At 39.5% G+C, this 21,932-nt stretch overlaps 1 protein-coding gene across 1 annotated transcript; it reads right to left on the bottom strand.

The window, feature by feature from the left end:
• Positions 1-717: 717 nt before the first annotated feature.
• Positions 718-20,084, bottom strand: adam10a (ADAM metallopeptidase domain 10a). Its single transcript, XM_088992531.1, has 16 exons — positions 19,713-20,084; positions 15,750-15,900; positions 11,054-11,172; positions 10,374-10,529; positions 8,387-8,487; positions 8,084-8,242; positions 7,914-8,006; positions 7,085-7,262; positions 5,758-5,921; positions 5,474-5,657; positions 4,602-4,752; positions 4,327-4,510; positions 4,131-4,242; positions 3,809-4,029; positions 3,603-3,729; positions 718-2,955 (listed from the first exon to the last, which is right to left on the bottom strand). Exons 1-16 carry the CDS (start codon positions 19,762-19,764, stop codon positions 2,864-2,866), a joined length of 2,244 nt encoding a protein of 747 aa, XP_088848657.1. The 5' UTR covers positions 19,765-20,084; the 3' UTR covers positions 718-2,863.
• Positions 20,085-21,932: the final 1,848 nt, after the last annotated feature.

The raw sequence follows: 21,932 nt of genomic DNA, 5'->3' as shown, positions 1-21,932 counted from the left end.
TATGGACGCAACTTGTCCGCAGACGTCGGTTGACCTTTAAAGGACCGAAAAAAAGGACACATTGTAGCAGTTCTTCCATCACATCAATGCAATTTGCTGTACTTGTTCGGTCTGAAAACTTCGTGTTGCACCAAAAAGAGGCAGAAGAGGGCAACAAAGCTTCATGTAAGGAATTAATCAGCCTTTGGAAACGGGCTGATTAATTCGCCGCCATTTTCTGCCTTTTTAGTGATACATTTTCCTCCCCTATTGCGTCAAAATTCAAAAAATAAATTATTTAATCGATTGCAAACATGTATGCTTTCCTCTTCAGAACTATTTGAATCATATTCATAACTGGATCAGTAACAAGAAAGCATATTCTCTGAATCTGAATCCATTGTTTTGATTCTCGAGCAAGGCACGACGTCTTGGGGTGACGCCACGAACAAGGGGGCGGGACTTTCTGAAAATTCCCAATTCGCAGCTCCATTTGTTGCAGTTTTAGCACACTTTAAGTCATTTTTATTGTTGTTTTAAAAATATCAGCCTGCGTGTTTTGGGAATTTTAGATGCTCTAAAACGTTTTTCTGATGTCAGTTAGGAAACAAAAAAGTGGTGTCGGTTGTCCTTTAAGCATGCAAAATAATCTTTTTTTTTCCCGAACAGTTTATGAACAATGACTGCTTTCATGCTCAGTATGGATTGAGAACCAAATGGTTTGCATACACGCACTCAGTAAATTAGATTATTTATTTCAGTTCTCATGAAGTTAGGAAATTTCATACCTTTATTACATTTGCAATAACACATTTAAAATGTTTTTTTTAATAGAAGTGAGGTGAACAAAAAAATGGCCAGCATGAGGCTATAATCTATTTCAAGTACATTCAAAGGGAAGGCCGACAACACTAAGAAAAACAAAACATGAAAGATTACAATACAAAAAAAATGGGTCAGGAAAATTTGGCAGGTAATGTTGCAATTGTCACCATTTTACATTAACTCAAAAGACCAGTGTAGGAGCAAACACACAAAGCTTGCAAAGATTCTCACATACAATTGGTTTCAAAACAAGTTAAAAAATACAGCAATATAAAATTTCAATCCCCCCCCACGCAATGAGTCTCTATTCACTTGATGGAAAACAAATTAGAAGGCACGTTTTAGTGAAGGAGTCCTTTTCATTGTCTGAACTGCTCAGTAACAATCCTCACACAACAACAAACGGCAGCGGTGTGTGACACAAGAGTGTGTACTTTACTATGCCAGAAACCAACAAGTGGAATGCACATAAATCAGTGCTTTCTCCAGCGTGAGTCATAAAACTTTCGTCTGCAGATTTATTTATTTTTTTGTAATGTGGGTAGACAGACCAAGGATGGATGAATGGAAGGATTCTATTTGGAATTGCTTGCCACTACTGTGATGCAAGATACATCTTCTGAGGAATGGACACAAGAAAAAAAGGTGATAAGAAATGCCAGCATTCACAATAAAACCTTGATGTAAACAAAGCGTAGACATTTAATCCGCCACCATAACACGCATATAAGATTCTAGACACACAACCTTTCTCTATTTGCTATTCGTTTGTATCAAAAGCTTCTCGGGGGATCAGGTACCAGTAAGGAAGTGCCCATAGTTCATCAATCGATCAATAGTTAGCATATGTGCTTTTTAAATAATCATCCCGAAGACTCCACCTTATCTGTCACCGTTGCCAATTTTTGCTGTAGACTAAAACATCAGAAGTGCAAGACGAACAACTCAGATTGTATTTATATAAATAAAACTGGATGAGAAAACAGTGATTCTGCAAGCATGGTGCGAAAACCACGAGTGGTATGCGGCCTCCAGCAGTACACCAAAGAATTACAGCTCAGTTGTATTTCAATATTTGACTACATTTGCATTTAAATACATTTCAATTGGATCATTCTTTATATTTTTTTGGACGTGTTCAGGGTGGGGGAAAAAAATTGATCAATTTATTGACTGAAAAGTCAGTGGCTTCTGGCAACTGCCAATCAGAGCTGTGAAGGTATTTTTTTAGTTTATTTTCCTTCAAAGCTCATTACATTGATCTGCGCTACGCAACAATGGCACCTGTGATGGGAATGCTCTCCGCCTTGCAGTTTCGTTTCAGTGACAGACAGTGACAGACTCAGATTTATCCGTCTTGTATGTTTCATTCATTTTTCGTTAGTTATGGCTCATGCTCATCATGCAGTGCTGAATTTGATGGGAGGGGAACCTGCAACCTGGAAAACATTCCAAGAGTGCAAAAGTTGAGTAATATCATTTTGGGTCAGATATAAATAGAAAACAATGAAGTATGAAAGTTGTTTATGTACCCCAACATTTCAGTCTAGATCAAAAATAAAGTTGGCCTGACTGTTCAGATACTTCTGAAGGGGCCTGTCGCAAAAAATGCACAAAAAATGTTTTGAAAAGCGTGATTGGCAGCAATGTCAGTGTTGATTGGGGAGTAAAATGCTGCATTTCACTTGCAGTCCTGCTGCAGGCTCAGCGAGGAATAACAAAAAAGTACAGTTGGAAGGATATGTGATAGTGAAGTGAGGCCTTTGAAAGGTAAACTTCCTCCCTCCTGTCTCTCTGGTAAAAAAAAAAAAAAAAAAAAAAAAAAAAAAAATCACATTAAAAGCATCGAAGAGGTCAGTGACTGTCTCTTAAAGCTATGGTATGCTAGCTATCACAGTGAAGGCCTCTGGTCAGCATGCTTGGCCTTGCATCACTTCAGAGACGTGGAATCGGTCACAGCTGCTGTTAAAGACTTGCAGTGAGGTACAGGAACTCTTTAGGGGGGTCAAGAGCTTCTGGTGTAGGCAGAAGAAGGGTGCAGCAGCCCAGAGAAAAGCTCTCATGGCCCCATGTGACCCATTTGGTAGTTCTCACCACTGGGACGATAACGTCGCCCAGGGTTGGCATGGTGCTGCCTTCTCCTCAACGTACCTACAAGGAAACAGCTCAGTTGAATTCTGTTCACACTTGGTATTGGTGTTGTTTACCAACAGCTCACTGGTTTCGAGCAACTTCACTGACATTCATACAGAAACAAATGGCAATAGGGATTTTGACACTTGACTCATTCACCTCCAGATGTGCAAAAATGTGTCCATTCCAGTGCCAGAGTTTTTTGTCATTTTCACTCAAATTGCAGGACCCACAGAATATTGAGTTTTAGGACGACATAAACATTCAATGCAATGTCGCTTCTATATCATCCAAAAAAAAAAAGAGTTAATTCCTAAATTTTATATATATATATATATATATATATATGTTGAGATTTCTGCAAGTGTTGTAACAACACGTGTTCAAAGACAAGTTTTTGAAAGTTTTATAATTATCATAAATTACATGTACAGTAATTGTCTGCTGGTGTTAATTCGCTTGAGCTTTCCCCAAAGGGAAGTGTCCAGTTGCTGTCAAGTTCTCTGCTGCCATCTAATGGCGAAAGACCTGGCATGCACTTGCAAATCAAACTTGCAGAGAAAAAAAAAATATACAACAGAAAATCTCATCGGTTGATGCACTTATACCAGGAGGTGCAACTGTATTTGAAATTCCAGTGTGTGTCTCAAGACTGCATGCAATACCTGGCAGCGGCTTTGGAGGAGGCAGTTTAGGGTTGCTGCTCGGGGTGTGGACGCTGCAGACTTTGATGAATACAGCCATCAACAAAATAAGAGCGATGCCCATCAGAAGGACCGCCCACCAGTGATCCTGCAACACAGACGCAGATGGGATGAACAAAATAAACATACGCGACGTGAAGTAGATGTGTCATATCAAAGAGGCTCACGACAATCCACTCTGCAATGGTCTCATAAATTTCGGCATTGAAGATAGCTTTCTTCAGTCTTGACAGAGGTCCGTCAGCATCCACTAGACGACACCTCATGAACACATCACAGTAGCCCTTGAAATCATTGCACGGTGAGCCGGGCTGCAGATTTGTGATCTTTCTGTTGAAGAACATGGCCCATTTTTCCGAGCCTGAGCTTCGACATGTGCTTGGATTCACTTCGGGCAGAAAATAAAGACAAAAAAACGACAATTTGTTTCCTGAATAACCCGATCCTTAAAGCTTTGAAGTTAACATCATGCATGAAAATCCAACGTACTTTTTTCCATGCAGCACACATGACAGAGTTCAGCCGCCTCATCCTTTTCATTCTCTCTCGCACACGTGCATTCTTCTAGATTGTACTTCTCACAAATGGAACCTGAACAGACCTGATCCAAATAGGTGGGAAGAGGATTTTATGAATTTAAAATCAGTGTATTATATTACAACATGTGAAACAGAAGGTCACATACCCCATTGATGCAGACTTGCGTCTCCTCATGGCAAGAGGTGAAGTTTTCCTTTGGTTGCGAAGCAGGACAATCTGGGCCGACTCCACTGCACATGCCCTGAAAAGAACACTCAGACTCCTTCCTGCAGGAGTCAAGCGTGCTCTTAAAAGAGCATGTCTCAGTGCAGCATGGACCCTGGCTTGGGCTGCGACAAAAGGTTTTATACAGATGTGAAATGGGAAAATATGTATGCGTACTATGACAAGCTTGTTGGAAATTCATTGATCACATCTGACCTGCAGATCTTTCCAGGTTGTAGTTTACATCTTTTGTCCTCCCCTTCATTGGCGTTATAGCAACACGGGTCCGTACACTGATCGCTGTAGCCGCAGTCACACTCCTCTCCGTCCTCCACAAGTCCATTACCACAAATGGGTTCTCCAGACACTGCCCATTCAGACACAACAAAATGAAAATACAACCCCAACAGATTGAGAAAAAAAAGTATATTTTAAATTGTTTAAATTTCACGTTTAAATTTCTGCTTCAGCATCTTTTTAAATATGTTTATCTGGAGGAGAAATGTTACATTTTCGTCCTGTTTTTACAGGATATATTTACATTTCACATTTAAATTTTCCTGAAAGCACCTCTTGAAATAGATTTACCAGGAAGTGAGAATGCATGTGCCCATTTTCATAAAATACATTAACAAATAAATACATACAATACAATAAAATACAATAATTTAACTTCAATTTCCCAACATATAACTTTCAGATTTAACTAATCATCTAAAATTGAGTTTTTAAAGGCCCATAATTAAAAGCGAACGGGCTCCCATGGGGCCCTTCTTATTATGGGTGATAGTGAAGTGAGGCCTTTGAAAGGCAAACTTCCTCCGGTCAGCATGCTTGGCCTTGCATCACTTCAGAGACGTGGAATCAGTCACAGCTGCTATACCCTCTTAGTAATTTAGGTGCTTGCATTCTCAAATAAAACAATCATTGCTCTTGAAAGTAGAGTCCAAGCAGTAGCTATGATCTGAGAGGCTGGCAGTGAATGAGTTCATGGCTCAGAAAGTGGCACAGCAACATAAAACAAGTAAGGGGCATGAACATCTTGAGATAATACTGCAGTTGATGAACACTGAAATTATTGCATTTACCGACAAAACAGTCATTCCTTTTCACTGCCAGCACGGCGCTCATATTGCCGATGCTGCACATCGAAAACTTGTTATTGTTGATCTTGTCTCCTGAGGTGGCTCGTGCATACATTATGTAATTGCCCATCTCCTTTTGGGCTTGATTGGAAGACTCTCCTGGGGTGCACTCAAGCCCGGAGTCATGCTACCAAGAGAGACAAATGCGTTGCTGGTTAAAAATGCCAAACAGTCATGTCGCACGAGCCGGCGTTTTCAAGTTTTTTTGTCTATCTGTTCCCACTTACAGGAGAGCCAAAGCTGTGTCCGACCTCATGGGCGAAGGTGATGTGCGACACCTTTGGGGGCACGTGTGAGGCATAGTTCTGCACGGTGATGATGCCAGTGTTCAAGGACTTCCTCTTCCCATCTGAGTACAGTCTGTTTTTCTCACAAATGCCTCCTGAGCTTCCTGTGGTCAGAGCAAAACTGAAAGACTATGCAACTGCAAACAGATCAATTTCTAGTCATGGCTTACAAAGAAACTCCAAGGACTATTCAAATGGGCTATTCAGAGGAAGCCAAAGCAACAACTAATGACATTGTGTCTGTTTGTTTGTTTTTCAACAGCATAATTCACCGTTCAATCTGTTCCTGCTGAAGTTAATTCACAAATAAAGAACAGGAAGAATCAATTGTTCACCAGCCGTTATCACGCTATGACATCAACATCATTTTGTGGGTGAATAATTCATGTTACAGTTTTTTTTATTACAGATGCTCCCCAACTTACAAACATTTGAGATACGAATGGTACATACGAACATTTTTGTGGGTAGACACTCCCCACCTTACGAACGAGATATGTTCCGAGCAGTCGTTCGTAAGGTGTTTGTTCGTAAAGGCTTCGGTGCTATATTTTGTCTATTTATCGTAGATTATTTTGTATATCTATTTTGTACATTTATTGTAAGATTTATCACTTCTTGCCTTTGACATTAAAATATATTTTAATGCATTCATCCTTCAATTTAGTCCTTTTAATTACACATTTGCACAATGACAATTTTATATACCCTTAGTGGTTCTATACTGTCTATTTTAAATACAGTATTACATTGTTTTTATTGCTAGCAGACGGTGCTTCCACTTCTGACTTTAAAATTGAATTATTCATGATCGAGAGGTGCTATCTGCTTCTTAAAATAAAATTGCCCGAATAGTTTGCTCTATTGCAGTGCAGTAAACTATTATGTGACTTTTTGGGGAAATTTCAAACATTACAGAAAATTCTTGTCCAAAAATTGATAAATGCTGTAATGTGGTTAAAAAAAACTAAACTAAAACGTTTTTGCAATACAGCAGTTAGCAAAGTCCTCTGTGCTTTCCTGTATTGCACAAAATGTTGTGATTACGGTGGTGGTAACATTCTTCGAATCACTTCATCCTCAGCAATCTGTGTATTTAAATGTGTATTTTATTGTGGTTATACACGCCAGATTGTGGCTGTACTTTTTTATGCAATTATTATTGCTAGTTGCTATGCAAATATTACTTCCACTATTAGGCAAACACAAATCTATCAAAAATAACACTGGATGTGAGTCTCATTCAGATTACTTGTAGGTGACAAACCTGCAGGAGAGGCAACCCACGCCAGGCCGAGGACACCTTCGTCAAAGTCCCTGTCGGTAAAGACGTAGGCCAGGCAGTAGTCATTGTGATTCTGTTCAGAGTTGAGCTCCAAAAACTTCTCTACTCCAATGTTGGGAAATCGAAATGGATTGTCTTTCTGGTCATTTGTGGCGTTGATCTAAGAGGTGAAGTCATCAATCAGGACAGAAATAGTTTTTCTACAAAGGCATCCAGGGATATACACAAGTCTTGTTCCTGATCGATTGCATTTGACGATACAATTGATTGCGGAATTGACCACGCAGCTTGAATCTACGCAATTACATTCAGTCATTGGCAACGTCATGTGTGCGTTGTTTAGAATCGGAATAAATCATCCATTTCCATGATGCCTATCCTCAGAAGGGCCACAGGCACGTTGGAGCCCACATAGACAACCATTCACACTGACAATCACACCCAGGAAAAATTTAGTGTTCCATTTAATGATAATCTGTTTTTGAAATGAGGGAGGACACCGTAAAATGAGGAGAAAACCCATACAGACACAGAAAAACGTGCACACTCCACACAGGAAAGCTGGTACCTGGAATTAAATAATCAAACCATGAACCTCTGCACACTGGGGTGGGCGCGGCACTGTTTTTACTGATGATTTTTGGGTTTGGCCATGGTATCGTTTTCATAGCTGAATCGAGGAACTTTGTGCAGGTTCAAAAAAGACGTCTGAATTCCGGTCGCTTTCATATCACATACCACTCGTATCGCCCCTAATCGCCAAATCTTGCATGTGAAGGCTCAACACAGCTTTTCAAGAGATACAACTCACCCTGATTCTTTTTACCATGAAGCCAATATTTCGAATGCCTTTGAAGTCTGTGATCTGGTAAATGGAGTTCATTGCCTGAACATGGCTGGAGATCTGTGACCAAAGTTAATTCAAGGTCAAGCAAATTTGAGGCAGTAAAATCGATACGTTCTGCTTGTCGATGTGTGTACCTGTGCAATGACAGCTTCTCGACTGCCATAGTATTTGTAGAAAAGGTGGTCAGTCTGAATAAAGAGCTGGCAAGTATTCTTATCCTCCGCCGTTGCTCTCTTCCTTCGAAAAATGACAGGACCGTAGTCTCTGTCGTGTACCTGGTCACTATTCGTACCCTAAACAAAAGAACATTGAAGAAAAAATAAATAAACATAGAAAAAAACATTGGCAGAAAATACATACTCTGTCACGTTAGTGGGAGGGTGAATATATTTAATCATGTGTACGGTGCGACAATGATTAGTAATGTTGCCACTTACTTTGACAGACGGCTCGACCGCTGATGCCTGGTACTTCCTCATCCTTTCATACACTGAGGGATCAGCACAGCCTCCATCAGCGCCATATTTATGAGGATAAACTGGTAAAACAGGCAGAAAACAAGGATGTGAATGGTATGAAACAACACTGAAAAGTCTCTCCAGTCCAATTGTATGATGGGATCAACATAAGTCTGTGATTGTTATATTGTCATTTACATGTGTTGCTTTAACATTAAGACAGTTTTGTTAGCCTGTACTTGGTCTTTTGCACATTGTGATATCCATCCATCCATTTTCCGTACCGCTTATTCCTCAGTAGGGTCGCGGGGGGTGCTGGAGCCTATCCCAGCTGTCTTCGGGCACGAGGCGGGGGACACCCTGAATTGGTTGCCAGCCAATTGCAGGGCACACAAAGACATACAACACTGTTGTCACTCTCACACTCACACCTAGGGACAATTGAGAGTGTTCAATCTGCCTGCCATGCATGTTTTTGGAGTGTGGGAGGAAACCGGAGGACCCGGAGAAAACTCACACGGGCCCGGGGAGAACATGCAAAATCCACACAGGGAGGCCGGGGTGGGACGCGAACCGGCGACCTCTGCACTGTGAAACAGGTGTGCTAACCATTCGACTACCGAGACACCACATTGTGATATCCTTAACCCTCATATTATTTTACCCGTTTCCGTTTTTGTGTTGGCTAAAGCACTGGAAATCCCTTCTTTTTCTATTTTTTTTTCTTCTAAAAAAACAGTTCTAAAATATCCCAATGGGATATAAAATATGTTGTTTCTCTTTTCAAATACAGTATGTTTTGTGTGAATTTTTACATATGGGTAAAAATGACCAACAACATAATCAACGTGATTTTCAACATAATACGAAGGTTAAGATAGCAGACAAGTTGTGTTGTGTTAACTAGAAAACATGACATGCTGTGCTGACTCATATTTTTTATCAGAACCCAATACCCAAAAAATAAATAATCATTTTGGCCAAGGTACAACTCAAATCCCCAAAAAGTCAAAAGTCAAGGGACTCATAACTCAAGGTACCACTGTAGAGCATTCACAGTGCTCGTACATTCTTGCATTTGCACAGACTGTTCAGCGGTGAGCTATTGGGTTGCCCTGAGGCACGGTTGGGCCCCTCCCAGATTCATTCCAGTCTAATGGGTCTTTCGTAGCCATGTACTGATTTTCATTCAAGTGTGTTTTATCAGGCCCGTTTATTTCTGGTTTGACTTCTACTTTGTTTTTCCTCTGTAGCTTTTAACATTCTTGGATTGGATTAAAACATTCATTATGTTAGACACTGGAAAAAAAATTGTATGTTATAGTTACATCTGCATAAAAATTAATTAAACCCTTAAAAATCTTGTGGGGTAGCTTTTATCATCAACAAACAAAACCCTAAATTAACTCATTCACTGCCATTCAGGAATTTATTCGGGAATTGAAAAGATGACGGAGAGTGCCATTCCCGAATTTGTTCGGGTTTTGTTTTTTTTTCATGCTTGGGTGCCAATAAGGCGCAAATGTTTTTTTTTCTTTTCCACAAGTGGGCAGCATTTCCTTTTTTCCATGTTATTGCTTTGTTCCAGCTTCAGCTATTGTTAAAGCGCTATATACACCAATATCCTCAATATTGTATTTTGGAGATCTGGCCTCATTTAAAGCTCATATAACTCCAGATCCATATAATTTAGGAATTAACTCTTTTTTTGGATGAAAGAAGAGTCTAAGGTTTCTAATGCTGTATTTAGTGTTTATGTAGTCCTAAAACTCAATATTCTGTGGGTCCTTGAATTCAAGTGACAATGACAAAAACCTAGCACACATTTTTGCACATGCCTGGCAATGAATGACTTAAAGGACAACCGACGTCACTTTTTTGTTTCTTAACTGACATCAGAAAAACGTTTTATAGCATCTAAAATACCCAAAACACACAGTATGATATTTTTATTCAAGATACTTACTTATGTCATCCTCATGATAAATGATGGAGTGAAAGGGGACATTCTTCTCCAAGTATCTTTCTGAGGGTTCAATGTAATACATTCCTTGTTGCGTTTTGATGTAGCCCTCGAATCTCCCGTTGATCACAGATCCGTGGCTCAATGTCCCGTTTTCACCTGAAACACGTCGGACACCAAATAAAGCAGTTAAGGCAATAGTGGGTGGCATTGTCACAAATTGTATTCTCCCATTGGCAGAATGTTTTATTATTTTGAAATGTAAATTTCTCCACTGCGAGACTAATAAAGGCAAATCCAATCCAATCCAATTTTGCAAATGAAAACAGCCATGATGATTTCATGCCGCCTGATACAAATGTTTCTCATAACACATTCTTCACATTCAATGATAACAGAGCCTCACCCTAAAATGGAGCCATTAATAATATTATAGAAGTAATAAGATCTCAGATAACATGAAGGTAAGTATTCTAAGGGAAGACCGCGAACAAGGAGAAAATGTATCGGTTTCAATCAGTTCCGTCCCATCTCAGACACACAAACCTGACAAACAGGATATTGCGTTCATTTGAACTTCTGCAGACAACACACATGGCAGGGGTGTGCCCAAATGGCAAATCAGTCATGAACACCAGTCATGTTGTGCTGTGATAAAAAAATGTAAAAAACTAGGCACCTACCCAAGAGTTTGCCGCTGTAGATATGTGACGTGTCAATTGGTTCCTCCTCTCCTGACATCTCCATGACGACATCTGGAGAAAACACTGATCTGTCCCTCTTCATCTGCAGGTTGAAATGTCTAAATATGGCATACGAGTACAGTGTTAAGGTTAAAACAATAAATCTTGGCCTTTTCCCTTCAGGGGTCGCCACAGCGAATCAGTGTCCTCCATCTCGAGAGGTTTGATTCGCATGTTTGCTTTGGCCAAGCTTTTACGTCGGATGCCCTTCCTGACACAACCCTCTGTATTTATCCAGGTTTGGGACCGGCAAAATAAGACACTGGCTTGTGTCCCCTTGTGACTACAGAACAAGAAATTCTATAACTTAATGAAGATGCTTGATATTATTATATGAACAAGCCCTGCCATGAAGAGAGAAAATCCTCAAACCGACGGCCCCTTCAAACAGGGTTAATAAAAGACGCCACAACATGACAGCAACGCACTTGAAGTTGAGGGGATCATAAAGCATGAAAACCATGCCTTTTTAGCATGAAAACAATCATGAAACCTTGTTAAATAAACACTTGTAATCAATGTGAAATAATCCAACGCAAGCAAACCAATTTCGCATGAGGCTCACCAATAGCATTCTAAGGACATTAACAGTGGCGCTAGCGCTAACTGAACATTGCTGGGTGGTGTTAGCAATGCGAACAGGCATTTTTATTTCAATAGAGCGGGGGCTTGCCATATGAGTGAACCGTCGTTCAGCCTATTTTATGCTTCAATTTATGAGTACCAACTTTGGATGGGAGCCCCGAGGGTAACAATTAATTGAATTTAACTCACTTAATCATAAGTGCCATATTGGTAAATATTGAACAATTCATAAAAAAAGGATTTGAGTTCTTCAATGCAAATCCTAGCTTAATGTAACCGTCACACTAAACGCCTTTGTGATACCCAGTTAGCTTGATGCTAACAAACACACAATGCAAAACACCATTGACATGCTAACTATTAAACTCAATAGCTGCAGTTTGATGGTTCAGATTATAGAGGTTGAAACATTGGATCCATATTTGAATAAATCCAAATATAAAAACAATATAACCATAGTCACAGGTACAATATTCCTGAGTCACAATCGTTTTAAGAGAAGAAATACTATTCTTCGTTTGTGTCTGCATGAATGCTCGATGATTGAGTGGAATATCTCGTAAGGGAACGAGATATACAGAGCCAGAGTTCAGGCGTCATAATCCTCGCTTTCAAATCACACCCCACAACATCACATGAGGTGCACACGAACTATGGGAACTTGGCCAAGCCCGAGGCAATTCATAAGACTGCTCACAAGGATTCTTAATTTCAACTGAATGTAGCAAACAAACAATGGTTGAAAATGTCCACATACACAATGATTTCCATTAGAACGTCTGTGTCCACTAATGCAACACAATCGCTTTTGAGGTTTGTGTCACTAGAGAGAGAACAGAGAATGCTCTAGAAGCGGAAACATAAAATTAAGTACAGCATGACGAATACAGCACTCTATCTGAAGCTCATTTCATATGCCAGGTATTAAGTGTGAGGAATTTCAAGTCCTGCTACACACTGGAATATTTATGGCATGCTGCCAAATCCTGGAAGGTTTAAGAACTGAACGAAGGACTTTGAAAAAAGCCACAGCAAGAATTCTGAGCATTATGCTGGCCTTTTCCCACCTTATCAATCACAACTGCGAAAACAAAAACGCAAGTGGGCAATTCAAGACATTCTCCAGACACTGCACCAAAAATTATTGAGACAAGTCAATGAAAAGATCTTTCAGTTGTTTATAGCAGGCCAGAGTTGAGGGGGGAGTAATAACCAGCATCATCTCGAGTGGAAAAACATCTCACATTCTGATCTGAATTCCTATGTGTCAGTTAAAAGTCAGCTTTATTGTCAAATATGCTAATACAGTAAAGTCTCGTTATATCGATATTCAAGGGAGTCCGAAAAAATATCGATATAACCGGGACTATCGATATATCCGACCCTGTTTGCATGTAATTTTTTCAGTGCGTGCATAGAAATAGTATCGATATAACCGGGACTATCGATATATCCGATATCGATATAACGAGACTTTACTGTATTCATGACATAAAGCACATATGAAATTACCGTCATGTTCATTTATACCAGTAAAATATTTCTATAGTAACATGAAAAGACAATGTTAAATGTATATTGCACAACTGGGGCCACCAACGTGGTCCCTGCGGGCATCAGAGAGCTCCCAATTACCACATGTGAAATTTAAAAGATATAAATGATTAAAAAGAATTATTTGTAACAAACAGTAGCATCATTAATAGAGCTAACATATCAAAATCTGATATTACATGTGCATGGCTATAAACTGTCCAGAAATGATGAGGCGGCTCAGTGTTGCTCAACTCGCACAAGAGCGTGATGAATTATTCAGACATGGGACAAACGCTGAAACCACATCATCAGCTGACAGTCAGACTACCCGGAATCCAGCGCAATTCAGACAACCCCCAATCACGTCTGCAGAAACTAGTGGGTTCAACGAACCCTCCCCACCAAAAGTCTTGGGAAGAGTGAAACATTTTCCTTCATTTGGTGGTCTACATAAAAAGACAGTTCGATATGAATTGAACTCTACAAGCAGTCAATCCCACAAACACCAAATGAAGGTACTCTCAAGGAGCATGAAGAAGACACTCTCGTTGACCTGAGCGTATGGTCACCTGGAGCCGTAGCTCCGGACATGAACTCACAAAGTGAGGCCACAAATGACAGGAAATATTTTAACATTATGAATTGCTCTTTGTGAAGCTTTCCTCGCTCGTTCAGCACCAGATTCCGCTATTATATTCATGTGAGCAGGCATCACAACACTTTTCTTTTGTTACAACAGTTCTGTGGTGACATGCAGCCTCAAGAGTTATTCAAAATTGTAGAGACAAGACAGTTGAAGCACAAAGAAATTGTAACTTTTGGACTTTTATCGTGCAAGCTTGTATAAAAACTATCTCAGTTTGATTCTGCCGACTTCACACATAACATCATCAGACAAAGTTACAACAAAACGACGCAATGATGATCTCTAAAATACAAATGAACCCGCTGTATAACTGTACCAAGAAGTAGCACAAGTGCACAGGAAATGATAGGACTATTTTATCTATGCACATTCAAAAACATTCAATGTTTATTATAAACCACTCATTTATGTGTCTAAGTTTAGTCTATGTTGTCTATGTCATAATCATAACTGGATGAGTAACAAGAAAGCATCTTCTCCGTATATATATATATATATATATATATATATATATATATATATATATATATATATATATATATATATATATATATATATATATATATATATATATATATATATATATGTGTGTAACGGGGTTGTGCGCTTAGATTATTAAATTATGAAGGAAGTGACGCAACGGCGCACAGTGTGGCACTATGTCCCGCCCATAGTTTCCAGAACACGCAATTTTCTGTTGGTCTTGATTAACGCGCATTTTCATGACAATATCTTATTTTGTTTCCCCTTTTGAACTGTCTAGTGTTATCTAATTAGTTCCCTTATTCATTTTGAGTCCAGATTACTTTTTGTGTCATTATTTACTTCACCCATCCCTTCTGCCATACTGTGTTGCAGAAATAAAAGAAATAAAAAGACACATCCACGCGTCTCGTCTTCATTAATACGGCAGCATCGTGGAGATGAAGACAGTCACTGTTGTGACGCCCGTCACACACACACACACACACACACACACACACACATACATACATACATACATACATATACATATCTCGGATATATCGATAGTCCCGGTTATATCGATACTATTTCTATGCACGCACGGAGAAAATTACATGCAAACAGGGTCGGATATATCGATAGTCCCGGTTATATCGATATTTTTTCGGACTCCCTTGAATATCGATATAACGAGACTTTACTGTATATATATATATATATATATATATATATATATATATATATATATATATATATATATATATATATATATAGAGAGAGAGAGAGAGAGAGAGAGAGAGAGAGAGAGAGAGAGAGAGAGAGAGAGAGAGAGAGAGAGAGAGAGAGAGAGAGAGAGAGAGAGAGAGAGAGAGAGAGAGAGAGAGAGAGAGAGAGAGAGAGAGAGTGGTTAGACTCACTAATATTTATGCATTTCATCGGCCTGGCCAAAGAATTCAAGCACTTGCTAATGTAGAGATTCCAAAGAAAAACTGTTCTGGGTGCAACTCTATTCTTGATTCTCATCTTGATCTTAGTGTTTACTTTGGGCAATCAAATCATTCTAGGATTCATTCTTTTCTTGTACATTTAAATCCAAGTACAGTAAAGTCTTGTTATATCGATATCGGTTATATCGATAGTACCGCTTATTAAGATACTATTTCTATGAACGCAAGGAGAAAATTACATGCGCGCAGGGTCAGATATATCGATAGTCCCGGTTATATCGATATTTTTTCGGACTCCCTTGAATATCGATATAACGAGACTTTACTGTATGACATGTATCAATTTCAGATTTCACCCAGTAACAGGATTAAACTCAGTCACGCCATTCAGAAAGAGACAAAGTGTGTGTGGGCCTGAGAGAAGTAATGATGGATGTGTGCTTGTTTTCCAACTGACCTGCCGTGAGAATAGAAGTTCAGGTGCAAGGTAGCGTCTTGAGGTGACAGTGCTCGCTTGGCTCTCTGGTGCTTCATGTGCAGAGCCTCAATGTCATAAGATAAACCCTCATAATGGCCAATGTAGTTGTTTAAGGGTCCTTGCAGTACAGCTGCAAGAAAGAAAAAGGTGATGTATAGTGGATAATTGTTCACCGATATTGCATTCGGCAGTTCATAAATGCCATTTCATGCAAATATCTAATGAACCAATCACAGTTGTTTTACAGACACAGGACAGAAAACGTTTTCAAAGCCTTCTTTGCACCTGCGGGGCGGTGGAGTCCGGTGGTATGTTTACATAATGACTAGAATTTCATTTTTTGTGGTTTTTAGGTTTCATGTACAAAATGACAACACTGTCCAAACGGTACAGATTTTAACGGTGTATTTTAAAGGACAACCGACACCTTCGGACAAGTTGTGTCCATAATTTGAACTGAGCGTATTTTACAAAGATTCCAGCGCATATACTATATTTTACATTTTAAGACTCGCGCTGAATATTCAGGAAGTCTTGTTTTTGAGTTGGTGACGATACCCACCATGACGTCGCGGTAGGTATCATCACTGACCGAAAAAGCGACACACAATGCATTTTGGGTACTTTGTTTGGTCTGAAAACATTGTCTTGATCCGTGCTGATGGCGCCATCTTGTGCATTTTCTGGGATGCAACATTGCTGTCATTGACGGCTCGAATTGATATGGGAGGACTCATTTAATCGATTGCAAACATGTATGCTTTCCTCTTCAGAACTATTTGAATCATAATCATAACTGGATGAGTAACAAGAAAGCATCTTCTCCGAATCTGAAGTCCGTGAGCCCATTGTTTTGTTTCTTGAGCAAGGCAAGACGACCTGGCGTGACATCACGAACTGGGGGTGGGACTTTCTGAAAATCCCCAGTTTCGAGCTGATTTGTGGCAGTTTTTGGACACTTTAAGTCATTTTTATTGGTGTTTTGCATAGGACTAAAAATATCAGCCTGTGTGTTTTGGGTTGTTTAGATGCTATAAAATATTTTTCTGATGTCAGTTAATCGATGAAAAGGTTTATTCAGCCGTCCCCTGTACTTCTTTGAAGGTGTCGGACGTTTCGCTTCTTATCCAAGAAACTTCATCAGCAAACTAACGTTTTACTGGTAGTTTAGGCCCTATATATATATATATATATATATATATATATATATATATATATATATATATATATATATATATATATATATATATATATATATATATATATATATATATCCCTACTGTCCAGACATGGCGGTGCCGGACTGAGAGCTGGGATCTATCATAGCAGAGTCCAGCACCGCCATGTCTGGACAGTAGGGATATATATATATATATATATAGGGCCTAAACTACCAGTAAGACTTTAGTTTGCTGATGAAGTTTCTTGGATAAGGGGCGAAACGTCCGACACCTCCGAAGTACAGATGACGGCTGAAGAAACCTTTTCATCAATGGACCACTCCTGTACGACTGAGAGCTTGCACAGACGTAACCCTGATGTCAGAAAACCAAAATGGTGTCGGTTGTCCTTTAAGTGTGGCCTGAAATAACCTTAACAACTTAAATCAAAAACCACTGCATCATGCACAATATCACAACGTAAAACAGAGTTGGTCATCTGTGCTTACACGTATGATGTCTGTTAGAGGATAACACAGTAGAATGTAGATGCAAGACATAGCACAATGGGCCGGCGGTCATGGTTAATAGGCGTTTAGCTTACACACATGCCATCAAGTTAATCTTACTGTCTTTTGTCATTGTTCTTTGTGCAATCTTATAGCTACAACAAAGTATGTGGTCCATTTAAACCTCAAACAAGGACCAGATGATTAGAACCACATCAGGTGATTTCATTTTGGGTTTTTTTTTACTGTAAGGCACTGTGTTCGCTCAGTCGCTCCCCTCATGGTCAGGTGATTACTTCATGATATATATTCTCAGATGAGCTGCATCCATCTAATTTCTTTCAAGATTACAATTTTCTACAAATCATACAATTGACATGTTCATTTATTAACACAAAAAAATGTGGGGGGCAAGTGAGGAGCATTTATTGTTCTCATTTAGTATTGTCATTTTCAACAACAAATGATAACAATACTATATAGTACTGCTATTTTGAGTGCCTGGCTATAAAAGGTGGGGCGTGGGCTACGTTGTGACATGGGAGTCACCGAATGAGACTGCAGATTTGGTTGTTGTGACTTGGGTTTAGTGGATGGTTGTTGATTCAGACATAAACCAGCCTATAAAATGCTTGAGTGACTGGCCATCAGTTGTGGCCATAGATGTTTGTGTATCAATATACTTGGGGCGTTTGATAGCACATAGATGTCGATCATTGGACACTTGTGGGGGCATGACAACACACCCTAACGAGCTGGTTAGGCTACATAAATATAAATGAGCTGAGATTGATAACTATTTCATAAACATGTTGTTGTGGCAAGTTACTTAATTCTGCTTTGCAGACTTGTTACACTGTTATTGTGTTTTTAACACACACCTTTCCGGGTGACTCTATTGTATATGTGCAGGGTTATTTCTAACAGCACATGTAGAAAAATTATTTTGTAATGGTATTACTAAAAACGGGTTGTAATTGCTTATGAATGCCACAAGACAGGTGTCAAGCACTTTTTTCCAACCCTAACTCTCATCCAAACCAACAGCGCTTTGAGAATAAATGAAACAAGGTTGCAACTTGGCTTTGAGAATAAGGGGTACAACCTTATAAGATCATGTTTCTTCTGTTGTGAAGCGAAACGAAATAGTAACCATACCAACATCAAACCTCAAGGCAGAGAGTTTCTACCTTGCCAGTTTGCTTGGTTGTTTCATAGTAAAGCTTCCATGTAGTAAGGGCCTGACAGGCAGAGGCTGATACAGGCTCGTAGCAACTTGTCCACAAGAGACAACGGTTTACATAACCAGATTCCTATACCTGTCTTCAAGGATTACACAACTGTCAGAAAGCTATATGCAGTTCTTTAATAATAAAATGTGTTGATTTGTTGATTGACTTGGACAGAGATTGAGGAATGCTGCAAATAGCAAAAATGAGTATTTGATGCACATCCAAAACGGTTTGTAATTCCTTATGGATGCCACAAGTCAGGTGTCAAGCACTTTTTCCCCAATTATCCAAAGCTGCGGCCTGATTGAATGATGCTGTGAGGACGTGGTGTTTGGAGCACGCCGGTATCATCAGTGTTGCTATAATGGGACTGTGACTGCAATTACTGCGGTTGTTGTGCCAATTGTTCTCTCATCCATCTTTATCTTCCCTTTGCTGCACTACTTTCTCAAAAATGTAATTCATTCTTTCCATTCTTCCCATCTCTTTTAAAAGACATGACTGAGCACTGAGCACTATAGACAGTGAGTTTACTGCACACGAAAGGCATTGTATGCTCTGAACGAAAAGCAAGTATGTGATATAAAATCAACGAGTCCAAACAAATCTAGAAGACAGAATTAAGATTTTAAACAAATCTGTTGTGTTCCCTTCAACAATGTACAGTACTGACGTTTTCCCTGTGAGTCATCTTGTTTGCTCGTTTTATTGAGAAAGCAGCTGTACTGCGAAGTATCACAGTTAATGTAAAGTATTTCAATGTTTTCACCATACCCCTTTCCATGTCACACGTACATGTAAGTAAAACATACAACAATTAAATAGTTAAACTTCCAGAGAACAAGACATTGACAGAGAAAATATAGAAAACAGAAATGGTAGGTTGGTACGGAGCAAGGCACGGTCATTAAAGCGTCCTTAAACTGAATACGGACGAAATCAATGAATTAATCAAATGCTAAATGCTTCTAAATGCATTTCATAGCCGAATAAGGGAGAACACAATTCCGAACTACCTTAAAGTTCGTGAAAAAAACTTACCTGAAGTACGGAGAATGCAGCAAAATGTGAGGAGCACTTTAACCAATATCATAGTTAACAAGGATTAGGGTGGACGGGAAAAAACTCAGTAGGCGATGTTCGAAGGAGTTGGGCTGATTTTTTAGTTCTGTCGAAATAGTGGCGCTTCCTTGTCCTGCTGCTCATCAACCCCTTTGACACCTCTGCGTTCCTCCGACAACGTGACGTCACGCGTATAACTGCCACCTCCCTTCCGACATTTTACTTTATTCGCGGATAGACCAAACGTCAAATTCAAGCACATTACGTGCAATAAGAAAAAACGACTAAACAAATAGGATCATGCGGTAAAACAGTTTTGTTTTGCTTGAGTGGTGATATATCAAACATGCAACGCCGGCGTCTTTCGGTTTGTTTATGCCCTCTTGTGTACTTCCGCAAATCTCGACTTCCGGGTTTGACAATAGAGGAACAGTACTGACCTCCTAATGCGACATACGTTCTACAATACAATAAATATTTAGGTTTTTTAATCAATTTCCACGACTATTGATTTTATCAAACTGATATTCAAACTAATGTGGGGGTTTTCAGAAAAGGTGTAAATAAGGTTTACTGTAATTGTGATAACGTTTCTCTCGTAAAATGAACAAAACAACTCAAACATGCAATAACACACCATTTATATTTTTGTGAAGAAAAAACTTTGATCTGATACCTTCTGAACAGTGAGGGAGCAATGACCATTCTCTATCCACTCTGATCAGTGAGTAATGAAGGAAATGCTGACTCCCGGCGTTTGTAAATCGTTACTGCATGTAAATGAAGACGTTTACCTAAAAATCAACTAAAAAGTTTTGAAACCCGTTTGATCTTTTTTTGCTCTCCTGAAGAAGATGCACAAAACGTGATAAGGTAGAGGCAATCGATTCAATGCGTCGACCCCTGTAGGGAAAAAGGAAACGAAGAATGTGTGCTGAATTGTTTCAGTACAGTAATAATAACTCACCATTTGATCGCACCGGTTGGCAAAAATGGGAAATAAGTTATTAGTCTGTCCCGTTATTTTTACTCATGTATTTTTTTGAATAAATTAAGTGTCAACAGATGCAACATATCTGATGTAGTTTTACTATCTTTTGATCGAGGAAGTACTGTAGCGGGCAACAGCCTTCTCCCGGGTATTTTATTTTATCGCTTTATTGTCATCTATTTGTCATAAATACGTGTAAAGTGACTTTTTAAACGCATATTTGATTAAGCAAAGCCACAAGGTCACACGACTTGCTTTTGTATTCATTCTGCCGCAGGATACAACGTTTTTCAGAGTCATCTTCTTTTCCTTTCGGCTTTTCCCTTCAGGGGTCACCACAGCGAATCAATGTCCTCCATCTAACCCGGTTTTGTGCATCCTCATCTCTCAATACAACATTTTTCAGAGTAGTTGCGTGAAACACGGAAGAAATCTTATTCCAATTCCAAGAGTGAAGATTATGGATATGAAAAATGTATAGGTAGGAGGATCATGTGGCGTCACACATGCGCACCGCGGGGCTGACTTATGTACGCCGCCTTTCAAGTGCACTTTTCTCACACCGGGCGTCGGACAGCATGGCGAGGAGGTCTGACAACTAACCAATTTAATATTAAAGAGAAACGCGGATCAAACCTCTAAAGATGGAGGACACTGATTTGCTGTGGCGACCCCTTGTAGGGAAAAGCCGAAAGGAAAAGAATAAGAGGAGACCAAACTCTTTTACATGAAAATGAACAGCAAATATATGCCACGTGCCGTCATGTTTCCTTAAAAATGTCCCATTTCAGCCAACAAGAACTCATTGAACTCGAGAAAACACGTCGAGGACTTCTATGTATTTGCCTGCATAACCGATTGCTTTGTTCCACCCGGGTAAACAAAGAGTTAATTTAAGACCATGTTATTGTTGTTGAATTTGTCTTGATTTGTTAAGTTATATGGTTGTTTTCTTTCAGTGGAAGTGACTTTGTTGGAAGTTGCAAATGTATTTTTATATTGGATTGGGGGCGGCCCGGTAGTCGAGTGGTTAGCACACCGGCTTCACAGTGCAGAGGTCGCTGGTTCGCGTCCCGGTCCGGCCTCCCTGTGTGGAGTTTGCATGTTCTCCCCGGACCCGCGTGGGTTTTCTCCGGGTCCTCCGGTTTCCTCCCACACTCCAAAAACATGCATGGCATCCTAGGTATGAGTGTGAGAGTGACTGTTGT

Source organism: Hippocampus bargibanti, linkage group LG03 (assembly GCF_051943395.1).
Source record: "Hippocampus bargibanti isolate YZ-2025 linkage group LG03, ASM5194339v1, whole genome shotgun sequence".
Classification (NCBI taxonomy): Eukaryota; Metazoa; Chordata; class Actinopteri; order Syngnathiformes; family Syngnathidae; genus Hippocampus; species Hippocampus bargibanti.
Note: the sequence above shows the minus strand (reverse complement) of the source record. Positions and strands in the feature narration are given on the sequence as shown.